Genomic DNA, 21,314 nt, shown 5'->3' on the forward strand with positions numbered 1-21,314 from the left:
GCAGAATGATTCACGGAACGTCGTAGAACACAATGTGATGAATCAGGTCGCAACACACAGACCACACCTCGAGGAGATCGACACCTCATCAGAATAGCATTGCAGGGCACATCTGCGGCCTCTTGGGTTCTAGTGGAACATTGTAACACATCGTACACTACCAGAGGTGACAGTCCGTCGCCGTTTATTACGACGTGGGTTACGTGAGCGTCGTCCACTTCACTGCCTACCTTTGACGAACGTGCAGAAACACGCTAGACGGCAGTTGTATATAGAACGACGTCACTGTGGCCAAGAATGGCATCAGAGAGTGTTTTCGGACGAATCCAGGTTCTGTTTGTTTGCAGATGATGGCTGCACTTCGGTTCGCTACAGACAGTGGGATTCGCATCACAGTAACTGCTCTCACACAAGACATACAGCGCCAACTGAAGGCCTTATGGTGAGGGGTGCTATTTGGGGACAACCACAAATCACAGTTGGTTTGTGTCCAGGACACTGTGAAGTACTTGGATGGCATCCTGCAACCCGTAGCCATACACTTTCTGCACAACACTCCACACACCATTTTTCAGCAAGACAATGCACGGCCACATGTTTCTGCACGAACACACACGTCCTTGGTGTTACAGGATGTCTGCCTTTTGCATTGAACCGCCAGATCACGAAAGTTGTCACCAATCGAAAATGTGTGGAATATAATGGTTGCAGACTTGTGACCCAATCCCAACCACCACGGATAAATTTTTGGAACCAGGTGAATGCTGCATGGATGGCTATACAACAGGACGCCATTCGCATCTTATACACATTGATGCTATCATGCATGTAACAAGTTATCAGGGCCCATGGAGGGCCCCGTGCCTACTAGGCAGCAGGACACATGTAGAACTGGGGTTACTGAAATGCTTATCATTCGCCGGCCGCGGTGGTCTCGCGGTTAAGGCGCTTAGTCCGGAACCGCGCGACTGCTACGGTCGCAGGTTCGAATCGTGCCTCGGGCATGAATGTGTGTGATGTCCTTAGGTTAGTTAGGTTTAATTAGTTTTAAGTTCTAGGGGACTGATGACCACAGAAGTTAAGTCCCATAGTGCTCAGAGCCATTTGAACCATTTTGCTTATCATTCATGCAGGACATACTAATCTACATGTCCTGTGAATATGAACTTCCTGACTCTAGTCTTTCAAGGTGTTCTCTCTCTCCTGAACATGAATGTAAATTCACAAACTGACGTTGCAATAACTACTGCGAGAGAATCTTGAAACAGAGTGTCGTATTAAACAAAGAAGAAGTGACTCGAAAGGACAATGCCTTATAGAAAACCTCATTGTATCGGTTTATAGTAACTTCAGAGAAGAAATTTCACGTTTATTTTAAAACTATCAAATTCACTTTTCACTAGCTATCGATGACTTTTTAATAATTACACAACTGGATTGAAACAAGAAACTTAAATAAAAACTTTAGCTTCGGCTATATCAACGTAACAAAGAAGGTTCCATGAGGTAATCGTATGGCAAAATAATCCCCCTTTGTGTATTATCCTACGTCGAAATCTTGTTTGGATATCTGGAACAGGTTTGAAGATAAAAGATATGTTATAAATATTTCATTCTCACTGGGATGCGATTGGAATTGAACATGCTTCGTAAAATGCATTTTGTCGAGAGGGGATACAGACAAGGACCTCCTCCCAAGTCGAAAGAAAAAATATATGTCTTAGCTAAATTTCGTATATACCAACATGTGATGTAATACGCACCAAGCGCAAAATCATAGCAACCCATGTTTTCCATAGCAAGCTCTCCAAATCGCGCGCAGCGTCTTACGTACCTTCAAACATCACAATAAGTATGATTATTATCGTGATGATGTGCACTTCACCACGAAACTGACATGCAAAGAAATACCTAATTTTTGTACCCAATAGTTTCTGTAAAATCGAGTGGGAAAGACTGGGGAGACAACGGAGCGAGTATGACTTTCTACTTGTAATGGCACTGTAGTTCAGCTTTGTGCAGAAGAAAAGCGGGAAGGTTTACATTGCTCCAAGAAATGTATAAATAGAACGTCTCTGGTGGTGGGGATGGAAATTGTAGCATGACGTGCACACTTTCTTAGAGCAATGAGAGATAACGCGAAAGATTTGATAAAACCCACAACTATGATATAATCCCAACTCCAGTTTTTAGACCGTAAAATATCAATTTCATTTCGATTTCGTACACTTCTCTCTAGAAGAATGTATTAAAATATTATATTACACGTTTTCTACAGTTACTGGAGAGTAACACAGGTTTAATTTTATTTTTCTTTCCTTTGCTATGCTTTCTTCTAGCATATACTCTGAAGAGCCAAAGAAACTGGTACACCTGCCAAATACCGTGTAGGGCCCCCGCGAGCACGTAGGAGTTCCGCTACGCAATTGTGCATTGACTCAACTTATGTCTGAAATAGCGCTGGAGGGAAGTGACACCATGAATCCTGCACGGCTGTGCATAGGAGTACGAGGAGGTGGAGACCTGCTTTGAACAGCACGCTGCAAGGCATCCAAGTTATGCTCAATAATGTCCATGTCGGGGGAGTTTGCTGGCCAGCGGAAGTGTTTAAACTCCGAAGAGTGTTCCTGGAGCCACTCTGTAGCAATTCTGGTCCTGCTGGGACTGCTCAAGTCCGCGGGAATGCACAATGGACATGAATGGATGTAGGTGATCAGGCAGCGTACTTACGTACGTGTCACCTGTCAGAGTCGTATCTAGATGTATAAGGAGTGCAGATATCACTCCAGCTGCACACGTCTCACACCACTACAGAGCCTCCACCAGCTTAAACAGTCCCCTGCTGACATGCAGGGTCGATGGATTCATGAGGTTGTCTCCATACCCGTACACGTCCATCCGCTCGATACAATTTGAAACGAGACTCGTCTGACCAGGCAATATGTTTTTAGTCAATAACAGTCCCATATCGGTGTTGACAGACCCAAGAGAGGCGTAAAGCTTTGCATGGTGCAGTCATCAAGGCTCCGAAAGCCCATATCGATGACGTTTCGTTGAAATGCTGACACTTGTTGATGCCACTCCAGTTGTCGTCCTTCCCGTTCTTGCAGGATCTTTTCCCGGCCGCAGCGATGTCAGAGATCTGATGTTTTACCGGATTCCTGATATTCACTGTGCACTCGTGAAATGGTCGTAAGAGAAAATCCGCACTTCACCGCTACCTCGGAGATGCTTTTTGTCTTATATAACTGCTGCCGACCGCAGCGCCGTATTCTGTCTGTTTACATATCGCATTGTGCGACCGTAAAACAAGTTTTATTTCCCTGTTATTATATTCCATTGTGGTTCTGTAGACATGAGTTAACAGAATGTATGACTGGTTTATTTGCTGCACTTGCACAAAGCACAGTTCAGGAACCACGTTAACATTTTGACTGAGCGCAGTTGTGTCGCTCGCGCGTCACTCGAAACAACCAATGTCAACACGTCGCAGCTCGCTCAGCTAAAACAGCAGTTGTCAAAGTGGACAGGTTATAATAAGTTACTCAATAAAATCAGTAATTTAATTAATACTGTTTCATTAACCCAGGCAGTTTGATGTTAAAAAAACATACAGTTAGCGTCAGGAGCTAACGTCTCTCGTTGTCTTTTCATGTCATTAAATTTTTCCTTCCCTTCCAGCTTCGGGCTATGTCAGCAACATCCCAAACCCTCCAAAGACAAACGAAAAATATTCCTATTCAAAAAGCAGAGAAAAACTCACTTGGCGCCTTCCTGAGAGACAATCTCCACTCCTTTCAAATTAACAGTATAAGTGTAGTCCTGATGAGGTTTAGAGTTCAGAGAAATATTATAGGCAGCAATTGCGACAAATAAATTAACAAACGACGGAGCTGATCCTCCTTGGTACACAATAGGTTCAGAACACTGTTGCAGAAACAGCGAAACAAGCATACTGAATTTAGAGAGACTCAAAATCTCCAAGATTGGCGATATTTTACAGAAGCTCGTAATTTAGCACTGACTTCAGTGCGAAATGCTTATAATAGTTTCCACAACGAAACTTTGTCTCGAAACCTGGCAGAAAATCCAAAGACATATTGGCGTATGTGCAGTATGCTAGCTGCAAGATACAATCAATGCCTTCTCCTTCTCTGCACGACAGTAATGGAGATGCTATCGAAGACAGTGCTGTCAAAGTAGAGTTACTAAACACTGCCTTCAGAAACGCCTTTCCAAAAGAATTCGAGTCATGAACAGCTGCCAGCATGAGTACCGTAGAAGTAAATATGCTCGGAGTAGTGAGGCAATTTAAATCACTGGAAAGTTGCACAGGTCACACCAATATTCAAGAAAGGCAGTAGGAGTAATTCACTGAATTACAGGCCCATATCATTAACGTTGATATGCAGCAGGATTTTGGAATATATATATTGTGAAAATTATGAATTACCTCGAAGAAAACGGTCTCTTCACACACAGTGAACATGGATTTAGAAAACATCGTTCTTGTGAAACACAACTGGCTCTTTATTCGTTGATGATATAGACAAGGGGTTTCAGATTAATTCTATATTTCTGAATTTCCGGAAGGTTTTTGACAATGAACCACACAAGCGGCTTATAGTGAAATTGCGTGCTTGTGGAATATCGTTTCAGTTATGTGACTGGATTCGTGATTTCCAGTCAGAGAGGTCACAGTGCGCAGTCAGAGATTTCTGGCGATCGCAATTTAGTGTTTTGGCCCTTTCCTGTTCCTTATCTGTATAAACGATTTGTGAGACTATTTGCGCTGCCGTCTTAGGTTGTTTGCAGATGATGCTATCGTTTATCGACTAATTAAATCATCAGAAGATCAAAACAAATTGCAAAACTATTTAGAAAAGACATCTGTATGATGCGATAATTGGCAGTTGACCCCAAATAACGAAAAGTGTGAGGTCATTCGCATGAGTACTAGAAGGATTCCGTTAAAGTTCGGTTACACGAAAATCTGTCAGATCTAAAGGCCGTAAATTCAACTAAACACCTAGGAATTGCAATTACGAATAACTTAAATTGGAAGGAACACATAGAAAATGTTGTGGGGAAGGCTAACCAAAGACTACGTTTTATTGGCAGGACACTCAGAAAATGTGACAGGTTTACTAAGGAGACTGCCTACACTACTCTTGCCCGTCATCTTTTAGAATGCTGCTGCGCTTTGTGGGTTCCATAGGATTGTTGGAGCACATCGAGAAAGTTCAAATAAGGGCAGCACGTTTCGTATTATCGCGGAATAGGGGAGAGAGTGTCACTGAAATGATACAGGATTCGGGGTTGACAACATCAATCCAAAGGTGTTTTTCGTTGCGACGGAATCTTCTCACGAAATTCGAATCACCAACTTTCTCCTCCGAAAGCGAAAATATTTTGTTGACACCGACCTACATAGGGAGAAACGACCATCATGATAAAATAAGGGGCATCAGATCTCGTACAGAAAGATACAGGTGTTCGTTCTTTCCGAGCGCTATACGAGATTGGAATAACAGAGAATTGTGAAGGTGGTTTGATGATCCATCTGTCAGGCACTTAAATGTGATTTGCAGAGTATCCGTGTAGATGCAGATGCAGATGATTCATGAGACAGCTGCGCACTCCGCATAGCAGGAGGCAATGGCCAAGCATATGGCGTATACATCCCAACAACGTTGCCGAGATTCTCCAATATATCTCACGTATTTTCTCTAGTATGGAAACAGAAATGACCCTCCTTCCACAATTAAAAATGATTTCCATATGTTAGCTACATTTCGCACGCAACAACGCATGAACTAAAACCTACCAAACGAAAAATGGAAATGCCGTGTGGCTAGGGCCTCCCGTCGGGTAGAGCGGTCGCCTGGTGCAAGTATCTCGAGGTGACGCCACTTCGTCGACTTGCGTGTCGACGGGAATGAAATGATAGTGATTAGGACAACACAACACCCGTTCCCTGAGGGGAGAAAACCTCCGACGCAGCCGTGAATCGAACCCGGGTCTTTAGGTATGACATTCCGTCGCGCTGACCACTCAGCTACCAGGGGCGGACACGAAACGAAAACTGGCCAGCGAGTACATTTATCACTGTAATATTTTCAAAATACGTGCGATTTTGTACTTTACTTCGAAATATCGCAGTATCTATGGACCACAACGAGAAGAAAAGAAGTTCATTATCAAGTTTCAATGTTTCGGTTTAAGATGCAGAAAAGTAATACTTTTTTACCCAATAGTTTCCTCAGAATCGGAGAAAGGCTGCATGGCGGAGAATACGAGTGAATTCCAAAACCGTGTTTTTTTTTTACATAAAAACTAAAAACTTTACTGAGAAACTAACTACAGATACAGATGTAGCTTTGCTCCATCTACTCAAAACAATTTTTAAAGGCGAATCGCAGGACTTGAAATGCCGATCCCGTGATCGAGAATTCTCCACGCTGTACTAGCGCTGTAGGCTTACACTTTCAGTGAGATGCTCAGCTGATCTTTTCTTCCCGCTCACATTCAGACGCTGGCCACAATTTTTGCATCCCGCTCTCTCAATTGCAGTGACAGTCAGGGCACATCTATGGTACATTCTTTCAGTCAAAAGCAATTAGTCCGCAGCTCGTGATCGTGCGGTAGCGTTCTCGCTTCCCGCGCCCGGGTTCCCGGGTTCGATTCCCGGCGAGGTCAGGGATTTTTCTCTGCCTCGTGATGCTTGGGTGTTGTGTGATGTCCTTAGGTTAGTTAGGTTTAAGTAGTTCTAAGTTCTAGGTGACGCTTTCGGCTGCGGTGGGGCGAGGACGTTCGCTGCGCCCCGCCGTGCGCGACCGTGAGCGCTTGCTTGTGTTTACCTTCTCGTGGCGCGAGTTGTATTTGTTCCAAGTTCAGTGCGACTATGGCACACACATGGCGCCACGATGCGATCAAAATTACTTTCCAATCAGATCACGCGCGTCCTCGAGCCTATGAAATAGAACAGTTCATACGCGATGATCTACGTTTAGATCCGGCGACTGTCGTCGGAATACATTTTTCTATAATGGCGAGCGTGGTTTATCTTAAAATGCCCAGTGCAGAGGTCTGCGCGACAGTGGTTTCTAAATACTCGAACTCACTCAGATTCAAACATTCTGACGGGCATATCGGTGCAGTGACGGTGGATCATGCAGGCATGGGCCTAAGGACTGTAAGGGTTTTTGAGCTCCCCTTCGAGGTCCCAGAGGAAGTTGTCAAGGACGCCTTCCGACCATATGGCACTGTCATCAGTCACGTTGCAGAAAAGTGGCAAACTTTCTCGGCGTATAAGATCTACAACGGTGTGCGCCAAATTAAACTTGAGCTCAAGAAACATGTGCCGTCCTATTTGAACATCGGTGGCTGTCGTGCATTCATAATGTACGACGGTCAACCGCGTACCTGTTCCGGATGTGGGCAGGAAGGCCATGTTTGATGGAGCTGCTTACAACGTAGAATTACGCAGACACCAGTGGGAGACTCCGTTTCCCCGACGGGGACGACAATCCTGCCCCTCACGTACGCTCAGACGACGATGCGCACCATAGTTGAGGACGGCACGGGCGATCAGGCACATCCATCGACGTCAGAAGGACCAAGGGAGGAAGTGGAAGGAGCCCAGATGCCAACCCATATGTCGCCTCCTCCGCAGCAACAACAGCAGCAACAGTTCCACGGAATCCAGACGCAACATAACAATCAGAACGAGATGGACGTGGACGCGAACATTGTCCCGACCGCGGCTTTCCTAGCGGAAGCTCATACGACGCTGGATTGCCTCCCACATTCGGATACGGATGTCCACGTTCGAAAGCAACGTTCGCCTCGACGACGCAAGCGACTTGGCGGACCCCTTCAGACGATTGCCTCCTACACACGGCCGGTCAAGAAGGTCTAAGTGGTGTAGACGGTTAACTTGCACATACTACGAGTGCCCAGTTACTTCTTGCACCACAGACGTAGCAGGTCGCGTCGATGGATGGAGATCTGTCTACCTCTACCAAAGACGACGTGCGTGAGAGAGATTTAAGTGCCGATCAGCTACACAGCATCGTGTTGCACCCTCTGTGGTCGGACGATGTTGAGGAACTTCCTGGAGAGGGCACGGGTGACAGGGGAGGGGGTGGCATTGGGGATGCCACTCCTAGCGTGAAGGACTCATAATTTGTAGCGGGTTCTGTGGGTCCGGCATCTCTTGCGGTTATCTTCGATTGCCACGGCGTCTACCCTAGGAGAAGAGGCTAGGCAGCACACTTCGCCTTGCCACAGTCAAAACCAACGCGATAAGGGCACCACACAAACTGACAATGCTACAACGCATGCTCGATGCGGCGGATATCGACGTGGCCCTCTTGCAGGAAGTATGTGTCGCTAGTTTCCCTGACTTCTACGGATATACCGCCCACATCTCCCACGCCTCTTCTACCGATTGTGGTGTGGCTGTCCTGCTACGGGACGGCTTGGCGGCTACGGACGTACTGTACTTACCAAGTGCAAGAGCCATGGCAGTAACTGTCAACGGTGTACGACTCATCAATGTATATGCCCTTTCAGGATCAGGGAGACGGAGAGATCGGGCCTGCTTTTTTTCGGAAGATATTACCCATCTGGACGAGCCGGCATGTAAAGGTGCTGTCGAAGAGTCGTGGAACACGTCCTTATAGCGTCGTGGTCGTTACCGATCGACCCTCAGTTGGTGGATTGAATGGGCGAAGCCTGCTCTTAGGCGCACCTTCATGGCTTACGGCCGGGAAGCAGCGGCATGGAGGAGGATCACGGAACACTTTTATTACACCTTCCTACGGGAATGTCTTGCTATGGAGCCCTCACCAGACAGGCAGATCATAGTCAATCGCGCGAAAGCGCAGCTCGTCTCCTTACCACGCCGTCATTTACAGGGCGCTGTTATACGGTCGCGTGCGCCAGACATGATACAATCAGAAAGGCTATCTATGCACCACGTGCTCCTAGAACGCAGGAGGCGCCGTAGGGCACTGATAACCGACATGATAACGGACGACGGTCGACATGTGGTAGAACAAGCAGATATAGCAGAAGCCTTCTATGGGCATAACACTCAATTTTATTCAGCAGTGCTCCCTGATATGGCGACGGTAGACACCGTTTCAGCACATGTCCACGGTACAGTTCCACCAGACATGGTACCGACTTTACTGGGAGAAGTGACAGAAGAGGAAGTGCTCGACGCCATTGGTAAAGGTGCTCCCCATAAATCACCAGGAATCGATGGATTACCATTAGAGTTCTATCGAGCCTTTAAACAACTGTTGGTACCGTGTTTGATTGAAATTTGTCAGGAATTGATGTCCCCGGGTATAACATTGCCTGCACCGTTCTTGAAAGGTTTGATTGTCCCCATCCATAAGCCGAAGGGACGGAATCATGTCCGCGATTAGCGCCCCTTAACGTTATTGAAGAGCGACTTCAAGATCTTTTCGAGGCTGCTATCAGAACGTATTCGCGGCACACTATTGCAGGTCCTGTCCGGCGATCAGACGTCCTTGGGGGGACCCAACAACATCAGAACTGCGTTATGTCGTTACAGAGATCTCATCTCCCTTGCACGGGTGAGACGTTTGCCGGCAGCCCTGGCGTCTATCGACTTTAGCCAGGCTTTTGACCGTGTGGGCCACACTTTCCTCACAGCCGTTCTACGGCGCATGGAATACCCCGACCCCTTTGTCACAGTGTTGACACGCCTTCTACATGGTGCTACTTCTCGAGTTCTTGTTAAGGGAAGACTAACGGCACCCATGCCGATCCGCCGATCAGTACGACAGGGATGTCCATTATCAACATTGTTATTCGCGTTGGCCTTAGAACCTTTGTTGTGTGGTCCCCGAGACAGGCTCACTGGGATACAGTTCGGCGGCTCCATCTATCGTTGCACCGCATATGCGGATGATTTGATGATCGTCATACGTGGAGCTGACGACATGGCCGCGGCTTTGGACTGGTTTGCAACCTACGGTACAGCTTCTGGTAGCCAAATCAACGTTGACAAGTCCGTCGCCTTGAGCATCGGGATTGGGCTACCGCAGGAACACATTGCCCCCTTACGCTTCAGTGATACTGTACGCTGCTTCGGCTTAGATTTCATGAACGACATGCGACGCGCGACGATGCTCAATTATCGACGCCTTCTTAACCAAATTAGGGCCGGAATTGCAAATCAGCGCTTGCGATCCCTCAACATCGTACAGCGGGCGTATTATGCCAATGTATACCTTGCGTCCCGCATACCGCATGTCGCCCAAACGCTACCCATTCCGAAACACTTGGCGCGTAGCATTATGGCAGCGCTGGGATACTTCGTCACCGCTGGTATGTTACAGAAGATCAGATACGTATCTCTTACCCTCCCCAAGGAAAAAGGTTGCCTCGGCCTAGTTAACGTCCATGATAGGGCCATTGCCCTCTATGTTAGCTCACATTTATGTCTGCTGCACCGTTGTCCTACGAGCCTCACGAGTGTGCTTCTGACGGCGCTACGACCTGCTTCACTAAGAGCGCCAGTGCCATTACAGGACATTCCAGCGCCCCTCTTTTATATAGGACGTTTCTATTTAGAACAAAGCTATTGCAGTGTAGCGCTTACGACACCGCGAATGGCCACAACTCGATGCCTATATCACGACATGCTGCAACGCCGCCCCCAAAATGTGGTCGAAGTAAAATATCCTGACGTACGGTGGCGCGTGGTGTGGAAGACTGTACACGGTGCCATGCTTGATTACGATGTTGTTTCCCAATGGTACGTAGTCGTTAATGGGAAGCTGGTGACGCAAGAACGTCTCTACAATATCCACATGGCAGAATCTCCCAATTGTGTGGGTTGCAATACAGTAGATTCTGACGAGCACCGCCTCAGCTGTGGAGAGGCGGAACCGGTTTGGCACCTTGTGCGGCAGATGCTGGCTTATCTCTTGCGAGTTAGGCCGGAGCATATATCTGCACGCACGTTATTGTTTCCGGATGAGACATTTTACCCTACGACTCGAACCAACTCTGTCACCTGGATACGTGGACATGCGGTCCATTACTTCTGTCGAGACGGACACAAGAACTTACTTGACTTCTGGCAAGAAAGACATCATGCTATTTTCGGGCGTACCAGGTGTCGACAATGCTTCTCAAACTACCTCTAGAGTGCCTTTCACAGCCCGCCGCGTAGCTGAAATGTTCCAGGCAGTGGTAGATGAGGTCAGAACGAACTGCAAACGATCATATATTGAACAATCCTTATCAGTCGCTGGAAAGCCTAACTACGAAGTGGTGGCTTTATTTTCATGTTATTTATGTTTACTATCTTCGATGGTGTCTTCATTCTATTTTAGTTTTTCAGGCTTGATTAACTATGACTGTTCGCAAATTGATATATATAACCAACAAAACTGCTTTTATATATATATATATATATATATATATATATATATATATATATATATATATATATATTACACCGCTAACAGTCGTATTAAGCCAGGGCTAGTCATGGCGCTGTAAGACTTCCACAAACACCATACCAGTAGGCTGTAGCTGCTCATATTTCCTTCTGGTCACCGTTAATACTATATTCCAAGTTGCTAGTCAGGGTGTCTATTGCTTCTTCTACTATCAGTCCTGATACTCTCCATCAAAGTCTCTGGACGAGGTCCATCTCTTCTCTACCACCTGACTAAACTTGGTGCTAGGTTTTACGACGCTTCTGAACTTGTTTTCTACACATATTTTTTCCTGCAGCAATTGGCCAGCATCCCTCCCATGACTGTCCTCCTTTCCAACAAGACTCTTTCTATGTGATTTTCCTACAGCTTTAGCATTACAGTCGTCCCTATATATATATATATATATATATATATATATATATATATATATAAGCAGTTTTGTTGGTTCTTTATTTTTTGCTTTATAAAAAAAAAGGGGACTGATGACCATAGATGTTAAGTCCCACAGTGCTTAGAGCCATTTGAACCATTTAGCCAAAAGCAATTCGCACATCACTTTGTTTACACCGCTAACAGTCGTATTAAGCCAGGGCTAGTCATGGCGCTGTAAGACTTCCACAAACACCATACCAGTAGGCTGTAGCTGCTCATATTTCCTTCTGGTCACCGTTAATACTATATTCCAAGTTGCTAGTCAGGGTGTCTATTGCTTCTTCTACTATCAGTCCTGATACTCTCCATCAAAGTCTCTGGACGAGGTCCATCTCTTCTCTACCACCTGACTAAACTTGGTGCTAGGTTTTACGACGCTTCTGAACTTGTTTTCTACACATATTTTTTCCTGCAGCAATTGGCCAGCATCCCTCCCATGACTGTCCTCCTTTCCAACAAGACTCTTTCTATGTGATTTTCCTACAGCTTTAGCATTACAGTCGTCCCTACAAATCTGCTGTACCTCATTAAGCTCAAAAGCTGGTCGAGTCTCTTCTCCTATTTCAGGTAACATGTAAAATCTATTGCAGACTGCAGCCTGAAATGTGATCCATGAGGTTTTCTCCTTTTGCCTGGTCAGTGGAGTAGCGCTGGCAGGCCACTTACATTATACGAAACTACAAATATTAATAACTAATAAAGGAATAACCTGAGGAACGTCATATTTGATGTGCATCCTTCTGTTGTGAAAACAAACAATATGTCAAAGTCTGAGATCAAAAATAGTTGTATTTTGGAAGTTAGTAAAATTTCATAAAAAAAACCTAATTTTCCGACAGTCAATAATTTAAATAAATACAGTGATGTAATAGTTCACCTTCAGTGACTATGTACGATGATCTGACAACACTTTCAGTGTTCATATACAAATCTGGAAAGTTTTTAGTTTCAGAAAACCTCTGTGACTTTTCTATAATAATAATTTCAAGAATTCTAAGTAAATATGGGTATTGTGTGTTAGGGTGCGTGTGAATGAGAATGCGTGCGTGAGAGTATGTGGGACGTTCGGCATTATTAAAAATCATTCGTCTAATTCTCTACAAGAACTGGCAAGTGTCCAACTCTGTAACGTGGGAACGAATCCACTAGTGGTTCCCCTACTAGTGAATGTCATATGTTCAAGTATGTATGCTTATGTATACGACAGCCAGAACATTCACGACTACATAATAAATTTCCAGATGTAGAGTAAAGCTTATAGTTCATTTTGTTTTGTTTATTTAATTAGAGAGTTTTGTGTTACTTAATTTGATGACGTCAATGAGCCTAAAGAAGTGGTAGGTGCTTGCTAGATTTTGGCGTGAGCCGCGCCCTAGAAGTGAGTTCTCATTGGTCGTAAGTGCTGACAGCCAATGAGAAGCGAGACGGTTGAGCGCCTAGCGAGGAGATAGAGTTTTTGAGTGTGGAAGAGTGGGAGGAGAGTCGCGAGCTAGCTTTGATTGGAGGCGGTTATGCTGGATGTGACTTTTCGCATTATGTGTAAGATGAAGTCTTGGGATGACTTCCGCGTTATGGTCCAGTGTTAATGGCATTTGGTTGTGACCAGAAACTGTTTATGAAAACTTTAGAGTGTTGTGATAATTCGTTCCGACGAAAATCGCGAGTGAACTTTGAATTATATAGCGTGGCGGTACTGAGTATATTCTTACTGAGTATTTTACGGCGAGCATAAACTTTAACTAAAGACAACCACTGAATATCGTGTGCAGAAGTAATTGGCCGATCATTTACTGTGTTACAAGTAATTGGTTTCGGAATTTGGAAAAGTAAAAGTTCTGGCTGTTTTAGGTATGGTGATAACTGTGAGCAGAAACTTGAATGTGGGCTGATGATCTTGCTTAACGGCGATAAAGGTTTAAATTTGAACTTCATATTTAAAGTACGAGTGACATCCCCTTTCCGAATCATTTCTTTAAAGTACATAGACAATTTTCAGCAAATTTTACTTATAGCGGTCTCCGGCGTGTAGCTATGAGGTTACAGTTTCCTCAACACTGCTTTTCTGTGATCTCGTAAGTAGCTCCACTCAGGAGTTTACGTGCAAAGATCTACCACTGTAAAGATGTAGGTGAACAAAAATTATAAAAGAAATTGCATTGCAGCAGCAGCAACGTATAATCCGTCGCAATTGGTGTATCGCACGCACGCACGTAAAAAATCCGTCGCACCACCTTCCACCTATCTGTTTCAAAGTACGCCATTTATAATTCTGCCTGAAGGGCACAAATGTTCTCTGTTGCACAACTTTCTGGTCTCGATTTCATAATCTAAAACTCACGGGAGAGCCCCATCTGACACTGTACTGTCTTCTCCGCTCAGTGAGCTGTCAAACCACAGTGCTGACGTATTTCTTCCATACTAACTAGTCTACGTAACATCCACATTTGCCATTCATGACGTTGCTTTTAGGGTAAACTAAAATCCACTACAACATATTTAAACTGAAATAAAGTAACAATTAGTGAAAACTCATCTTTCGGTGAGTTGTGCAGATGACTGATAGTCGTAAAAGCACGGGAATGTAACCCACGCACAGATACTCACAAAATTTTTAACTCACAGAAGACGCGAACCGAATGAAAATGAATAAAAACAGGATATTTTTAACAACAGTGTTAAAGAGACTCTATCCAGAAATTATGAAAAGCACTGCAATTTATCCAAAACAACATGTATCATTTCGCAACCTCTGGTGTTATGCCACAGCGCTTGGAGACAATCTCTCACATTATCCAGCAAAATCCGACATCATTGGCGGAAAAAGAACTAATTTACTCACAATCTTATCAACACATTGCACTATTAACACCGTAATTCTCTTCACAAAAGACGCAAGGTGGCCCGTACATGACACTTTAGGGAGTAACACACTTTACAGACGACACGATATGTTACTCTAAGCCACTTATCACAGTGTGTCATTTATCATTTCGTGTACAGTACTGTCAGAAGTCAGATGTGCATAACACACAACAGATTTACAACTGTCTTAAGACCAATATCATTCAGTGGGTGTTCGTGGGAGAATCTGTGCTGGTAGTGTTAAATAATCACAGGAGGAAACATCACATATAATGAAACTGTGGATTAGGAGTAGAGACGCACTCAGAAAGCCCAGCTAATATGACGAACGCTCACGAAAAGCGAGAAATCGGGGTATAAGTGAGTCTCGTAGAAACTTTCTTTGTTCTTAGCGTATTCGTTAAATATTTAGCTTGGTTACTGGAGAACCGTGTTTTCATCACAAGTATTCTTTGACGTCTCATGCGGAAGCTGATGAGTTTTACCTCACAGTTTTCACTACTGTTCCGCGTCTTTATTGGCGGCTGGGGTGTTGTCGTGTCGCGCAGACAATTTGGGAGGTAGAGAGCCAGGAGGTGAGATCGGCTGCGTTCTCATCCAGTCTTTAGAGGCATCGACAAGGGGCACGTGAAAAGTAGTACGGAAGCGATTGAGCCGTTATAGCGAGCCGTTAAGTTCGAGATGTAAAAACTAAGTAATCGTTAGCTTTGCACAGAAGTAATTTTACGGAACCGGGTCTGAACTTACGTGACACGCATGGTCGTCATTTTTAGCGTCGACACCGCCACGCGAAAAAACTTATGGCAAACCCTACGACAGTTATAACCAGATTCCTACTGAACAAACCTGAAGAAACATTGGCTTCTCTGCAATAAATGGTCTCCTACTTGTGAATCATATCAGTGCGAATGAGAAAGACATAGTTAGGCATGTTCTATCGTTTCATAGATTTAAAAAGCGGGCGAACGTTATTGCAGAGGGTCCTTGTCGCGGCTGGTTTTTAACTTGATGCAACTGTTGATAACACGTGCGTCAAGGACAGGAGGCACAAGGTTTCGCCTTTTTTGCTGGACCTCGTGTGTTTGTAAACTTCATCATCTCGGAACATTCGACAGGCTTCAGATTGAAAGTACCGTATTATTCCAAGAGAAGTGATGGAGTACCGTATATGACTGAGAGGTATTCAGCAGCGCACATTTTTATTGAGTGTGGGATATCATTTAATAGTAGAGACTGTTTGGCTCTCGTACGAAGGTGATCCTACCTAGGATGTGCTTAAACTCCTATATGTGTGTGTTGCACCCTTTAGCTGCCTTAAAATTATGTCTCCGTTATAAAGGAATTTCAATGGTAGCAGGTAAATTTGTAAGATTTACGTCCCAGAATTTTAGTCACAGTACACGGTTTTGGAAGTGAAACTCAACAGCCATAACACATACCTTTTTTTGAGCCACCAGCGTTCTGACTGGTTTGTGGCAGCTCGTCGCGAAGTTGGAATGACAAGTAGTTTCCGAGATCTGTTGGGGAAGTTCTGAGAATTAAGGAGAAAAAGAGAGCTTGCACACTTTGTCTAACAACTCCATAAGAACGTCCAACATAGGGGCGGGTCAGAACTCTTGTGAAGAGTGAACATTACACCCAGAGAGATAAAGATAGCAAAAGTGAGAGCCAAATTAAACAGGAAGGAGACTCTGTGAACGGAGCAGTTAACGCGAGGCAGAGTGCGTCACTTTCTCACTTCTCCTATGTACAACACAGCTCAAAAGAGGGAAAAAAGTGCCACTTACCATGTGTTCGAATGCTAGGGGAACCAACAGACGTGAGAGATGCGATACGCCGAGTGACACCAGCTGTGGGAAGTCTCGCCAGTAGCCAGGGACCAGTCCCAGGTCGACGACCTTCATGAGTCCTGACGAAGAATACAGACGAGATACTGGTGAACAATACAATTCATGAGAGTTCTGTAGAAGCGCAATATTCACTTTCTTTCTTCACGATCTTACAGAGCGTACGAAAGCAGAATTTGCTCATAGAATATACACTACTGGCCATTAAAATTACTACACCACGAAGATGACGTGCTACAGACGCGAAATTTAACCGACAGGGAGAAGATGCTGTGATATGCAAATGATTAGCTTTTCAGAACATTCAGACAAGGTCTGTCTTACTTTACAATTTTTTTCAATCTACAGCTCAGTCTAGTATCATGGAAGTCATTCCCTGATGTCTTAACAGATGTGCAATCATCCTGTCCCTTCTCGTTGTCAGTGTTTCCCCCATGTTCATTTCCTCTCTGATTGTGCGGAGAACCTCCTCAATGTTTACTTTATCACTCCACCTAATTTTCAACATTCGTCTGTGGCACTACATCACAAATGCTTCGATTCTCCTCTGTAGCGATTTTGCAACAGACCATGATTCACTACCACACAATGCTGTTCTCCAAACGTACATTTTCAAAAATTAATTCCTCAAATTGAGGCCTGTGTGTGATACTAGTAGACTTCTCATGGCTAGGAATGCCCGTTTTTGTCAGTCTGCTTTTGATGTTGACGTCCTTCTTACTACACCTGTCATTGGTTATTTTGCTATCTATGTAACAGAGTTCCTTAACTTCATCTACTTCGTTACCATCAATCCTGATGTTAAGTTTCTCGCATTTCTCATTTATGCTACTTCCCCTTGCTTTTGTTTTTCTTCGATTCATGTTCAATCCGTATTCTGCACTCAATAGACTGTTAATTCCAATCAGCAGATCATCTAATTCTTCCTTATTTTCACTCAGGATATCAACGACATCAGCAAATCGTGTTATTGATATCCTTTCACCTTGAATTTTAATTCCAGTCCTGAACCTTTCTTTTATTTCCATAATTTCTTCTTAGATATATAGATTGAACAGTAGGGGGGTAAAGGCCACATCCCTGTCTTGTACCCTTTTTAATCCTAGAACTTCGTTCTTGGTCTTACAAGTTTATTATTCCCTCTTAGCTCTTGTATATATATTATATTATCCGTCTTTCCCTATAGCTTAACCCTACTTTTCTCAGAATTTCGAGCATTTTGCACCTATTTACGTTGACGGACGCTTTTTCCAGGTCGACAAGTCCTATGAATGTGTCTTGATTTTTCTTTAGTCTTGCTTCCATTATTAACCGCAACGTCAGAATGGCCTCTCTGGTGCCTTTACCTTTCCTAAAGCCAGACTGATCGTCATCTAACACATCCTCGGTTTTCTTTTCCATTCTGTTGTATACTATTCTGGTAAGTCTCTTGGATGCATGAGCTGGTAAGCAGATTGTGCGATATTTGTCACACTTGCAGTCTTAGGAATTATGGGATGAAATTTTTCCGAAAGTCAGATGGTATGTCGTCAGACTCATACATTATATACACCAACATGAATAGTCGCTTTGTTGGAACTTCCCCGAATGATTTTAGAAATTCGGATGGAATGTTATCTATCCCTTCTCCCTTATTTGATCTTAAGTCCTGCAAAGGTCTCTTAAATTGTGATTGAAATACTGGATCCCCTATCTCTTCTAACGCGACTATTGTTCCTTCTTCTATCACATCAGACAAATATTCCCCTCTCATAGAGCCCCCAGTCTACTATTTCCACCTGTCCGCTCTCTCCTCTGCATTTAAAAGTGTTACTACCCCTGCTTTTTATTTCACTGAAGGTTGTTTTGACTTTCCTATATGCTGAGTCAGTCCTTCGGATAATCACTTCTTTTTCGATTTCTTCAAATTTGTCATACGGTCATTTGTGAAGAAATCGAAAAAGAAATGACTGTCGGAAGAACTGACTCAGCATATAGGAACGTCAAAACAACCTTTGGTGCTTAAAAGGAAGGGTGGTAACATTAAGAGTGCCACAGGAATTCCATTATTAAATGTAGAGGAAAGAGCGGATAGGTGAAAAGACTACGTTGAACGATCCTATGAGGGAGAAGATTTGTCCACACGTAGAGATAAACAATGGCACAGCCACTGTCATTTTTTCGTTGCTGTCGATACATTACATGAAGTTCCCTTGGCTATTACTCAGCAATTTACAATATTTACATTATAATTACAACCAGTTACATATAGTCGGAAATAAATAGACTATTACATCTATTAGGACGATAAATAGCTTAGACAAGAAGAAAATAGAAGCTTTCGAAATGTGGTGCTACAGAAGAATGCTGAAGATTAGATGGGTAGATTACATAACTAATGAGGGGGTATTGAATAGAATTGAGGAGAAGAGAAATTTGTGGCACAACTTGACTAGAAGAAGGGATCGGTTGGTAGGGCATATTCTGAGGCATCAAGGGATCGCCAATTTAGTATTGGAGGGCAGCGTGGAGAGTAAAAATCGTAGAGGGAGACCAAGAGATGAATACACCAAGCAGATTCAGAAGGATGTAGGTTGCAGTAGGTACTGGGAGATGAAGAAGCTTGCACAGGACAGAGTAGCAAGGAGAGCTGCATCAAACCAGTCTCTGGACAGAAGACCACCACCACCACAACAACAACAACAACGTATTAAACATAGTTTCCGTGGCATAGCTTACAGATTCAGAATTAGCAGAACAGTACAAGTTAATAACGGATATTAAACGCTGAAAAATTCTGGATACTGGAGAAGGTATTTTATCTGCATTTTCGGTGCTACATGTGCCCCACATTCCGCGAGGTTTCTCCTGAATGGAAACATTATCAGTGAATGTCTAAGGAAATACAAACGGAAACGCAGATGCGCAAATGCATTCAGTATTGTCTACATAAATTTTGTTAATCGCTCATTAAGCTTCCCATTAATTATCACAATTAAGTTCAGGAACGTATTTAGCATGAAAACACGGTGGCATTATAGCTCGAAACATCATAGTGTATCATAACATATTTTAACAGCATCTTGTATCTTTCAAAAATTCATTACGTTTGAAATCAAAATTTCAAGTCGGTATCGTTCAAGAAAACATAAGTAATATAGTTAAAGATATACAAAAGAATGAGTAAGAAGATAAGAAATCACTACTTGCAGTGTTTACTTTACATAGTTTTTCATAAATATCACAATCACTAACAGACTGCATTTCTAATTATGAGAGTACATGCGTTGCAAACAAGCATCAAGATAAAAGTTAAAAGCTTGCAACGAAGTTTACGCTGGTTACACTGAAAAGACAGACGTCGCGTTCCACACGCGTACTTACAAAGTACGTTCAAAAACTTTTGCACAGACGTCTCTAATTTTTTTTTTTTTTTTTTTTTTTTGCAGGAGGAGAATGAAATCTTTTGTGAACATACTTGGAACATTTAGCTATAAGTTGCGGTATAAAAGTATTTTCTTTTACTTACAGGTGAGCCATAATGTACCGTGAAGTAGATGTCAGGGTGCGACAACGGTCGGTGATGGAGTTCCTCTTCAAGACCGGCGATGAATCTGCCACATCGATTCACAGGAAGTAGCTCCCTGTTTATGGCGTGGACACAGTGGATTGTAGCAGTATCCAGGGGTGGTTGCAGAGGCTTAGAGAAGGTGATTTCTGTCTACTGGACAATCCTCGATGCGGTAGACTATCGACGGCAGTGAGTGATGTGAATAAAGTGACGACTGATCAAATGATCCAAATTGACAGATGTGTGATGACACGACAGCTTGCTGAAATGACTCGTTTGTCATTGGGTAATGTAGTATCACTGGTACAGTCACTAGGATACAGAAAAAATCTGTGCACGTTGGATGCCCAGATTATTGACAAGAGAAATGAAACCGATGAGGGAGAATGTGTGCGAGGGTCTCATGAAGACCTTTACTGAAGAGTGGAAACTGTGTTTTTACTGCGTCATTGCCCAGGATGAAACATGGTTGTTTTTGTCCGAACCTTAGAGCAAAACCCAATCCATGGCGAGGCGTCATCCGGATTCCAAGAAACCAAGGCTTTCAATGACAGGAGGACGAAAGGTGATGGCCTCCTTCATCTGGGATCAGTGTGGTGTCATTTTCATTGACTTTTTGGAACCTGGCTCCACAATTAACCGGGAACGTTACTGTTTGTCACTAGACAAGCTGCGACATGCCATCAAGACCCACAGATCACAGCTTCAGGATCAGCTCAGCATACTACACCATGACAATTCCAAACCGCATGCACTCCTTATGAGGCAGGAGAAAATCAGGAAATGGGTTGGAAAATTGTTCGTCATCCTCCCTACATTCCGGACTTGGCTCCGTCTGATTTTTACCTCTTTGGTCGTCTGAAGGCCCACCTGCATGGTAACACATTTGATAGTGAGAAAGACCTTATTTCCTGTGTCAAGCGATGGTGTAAAAGTCAATCCCCAGAATTTTACCAAAGTGCATTTACACCATGGAATGAACGTTGGGCCAGATGAGTCACAGCTGATGGAGGCTACACTGAGTAGGCTCAATGTATAGCTAAGTGTTCCAAGTATGATCACAAAAAATTTCATTCTCCTCCTGAAAAACATAAAAAAATTAGAGACGACAGTGGAAAACTTTTTGAACGC

General features: G+C 43.8%; 1 protein-coding gene across 1 annotated transcript in view; it reads right to left on the minus strand.

The window, feature by feature from the left end:
- LOC124595363 overlaps window positions 1–21,314 on the minus strand; it is a 186,018-nt gene that overhangs the window by 110,161 nt on the left and 54,543 nt on the right. Inside the window, exon 3 of the mRNA XM_047134082.1 lies at window positions 16,574–16,695. Within this exon, the coding sequence (XP_046990038.1) occupies window positions 16,574–16,690 (117 nt within the window). The 5' untranslated portion in view covers window positions 16,691–16,695. The remainder of the gene's footprint in view (window positions 1–16,573; window positions 16,696–21,314) is intronic.

Source organism: Schistocerca americana, chromosome 2 (genome assembly GCF_021461395.2).
Source record: "Schistocerca americana isolate TAMUIC-IGC-003095 chromosome 2, iqSchAmer2.1, whole genome shotgun sequence".
Taxonomy (NCBI): domain Eukaryota; kingdom Metazoa; phylum Arthropoda; class Insecta; order Orthoptera; family Acrididae; genus Schistocerca; species Schistocerca americana.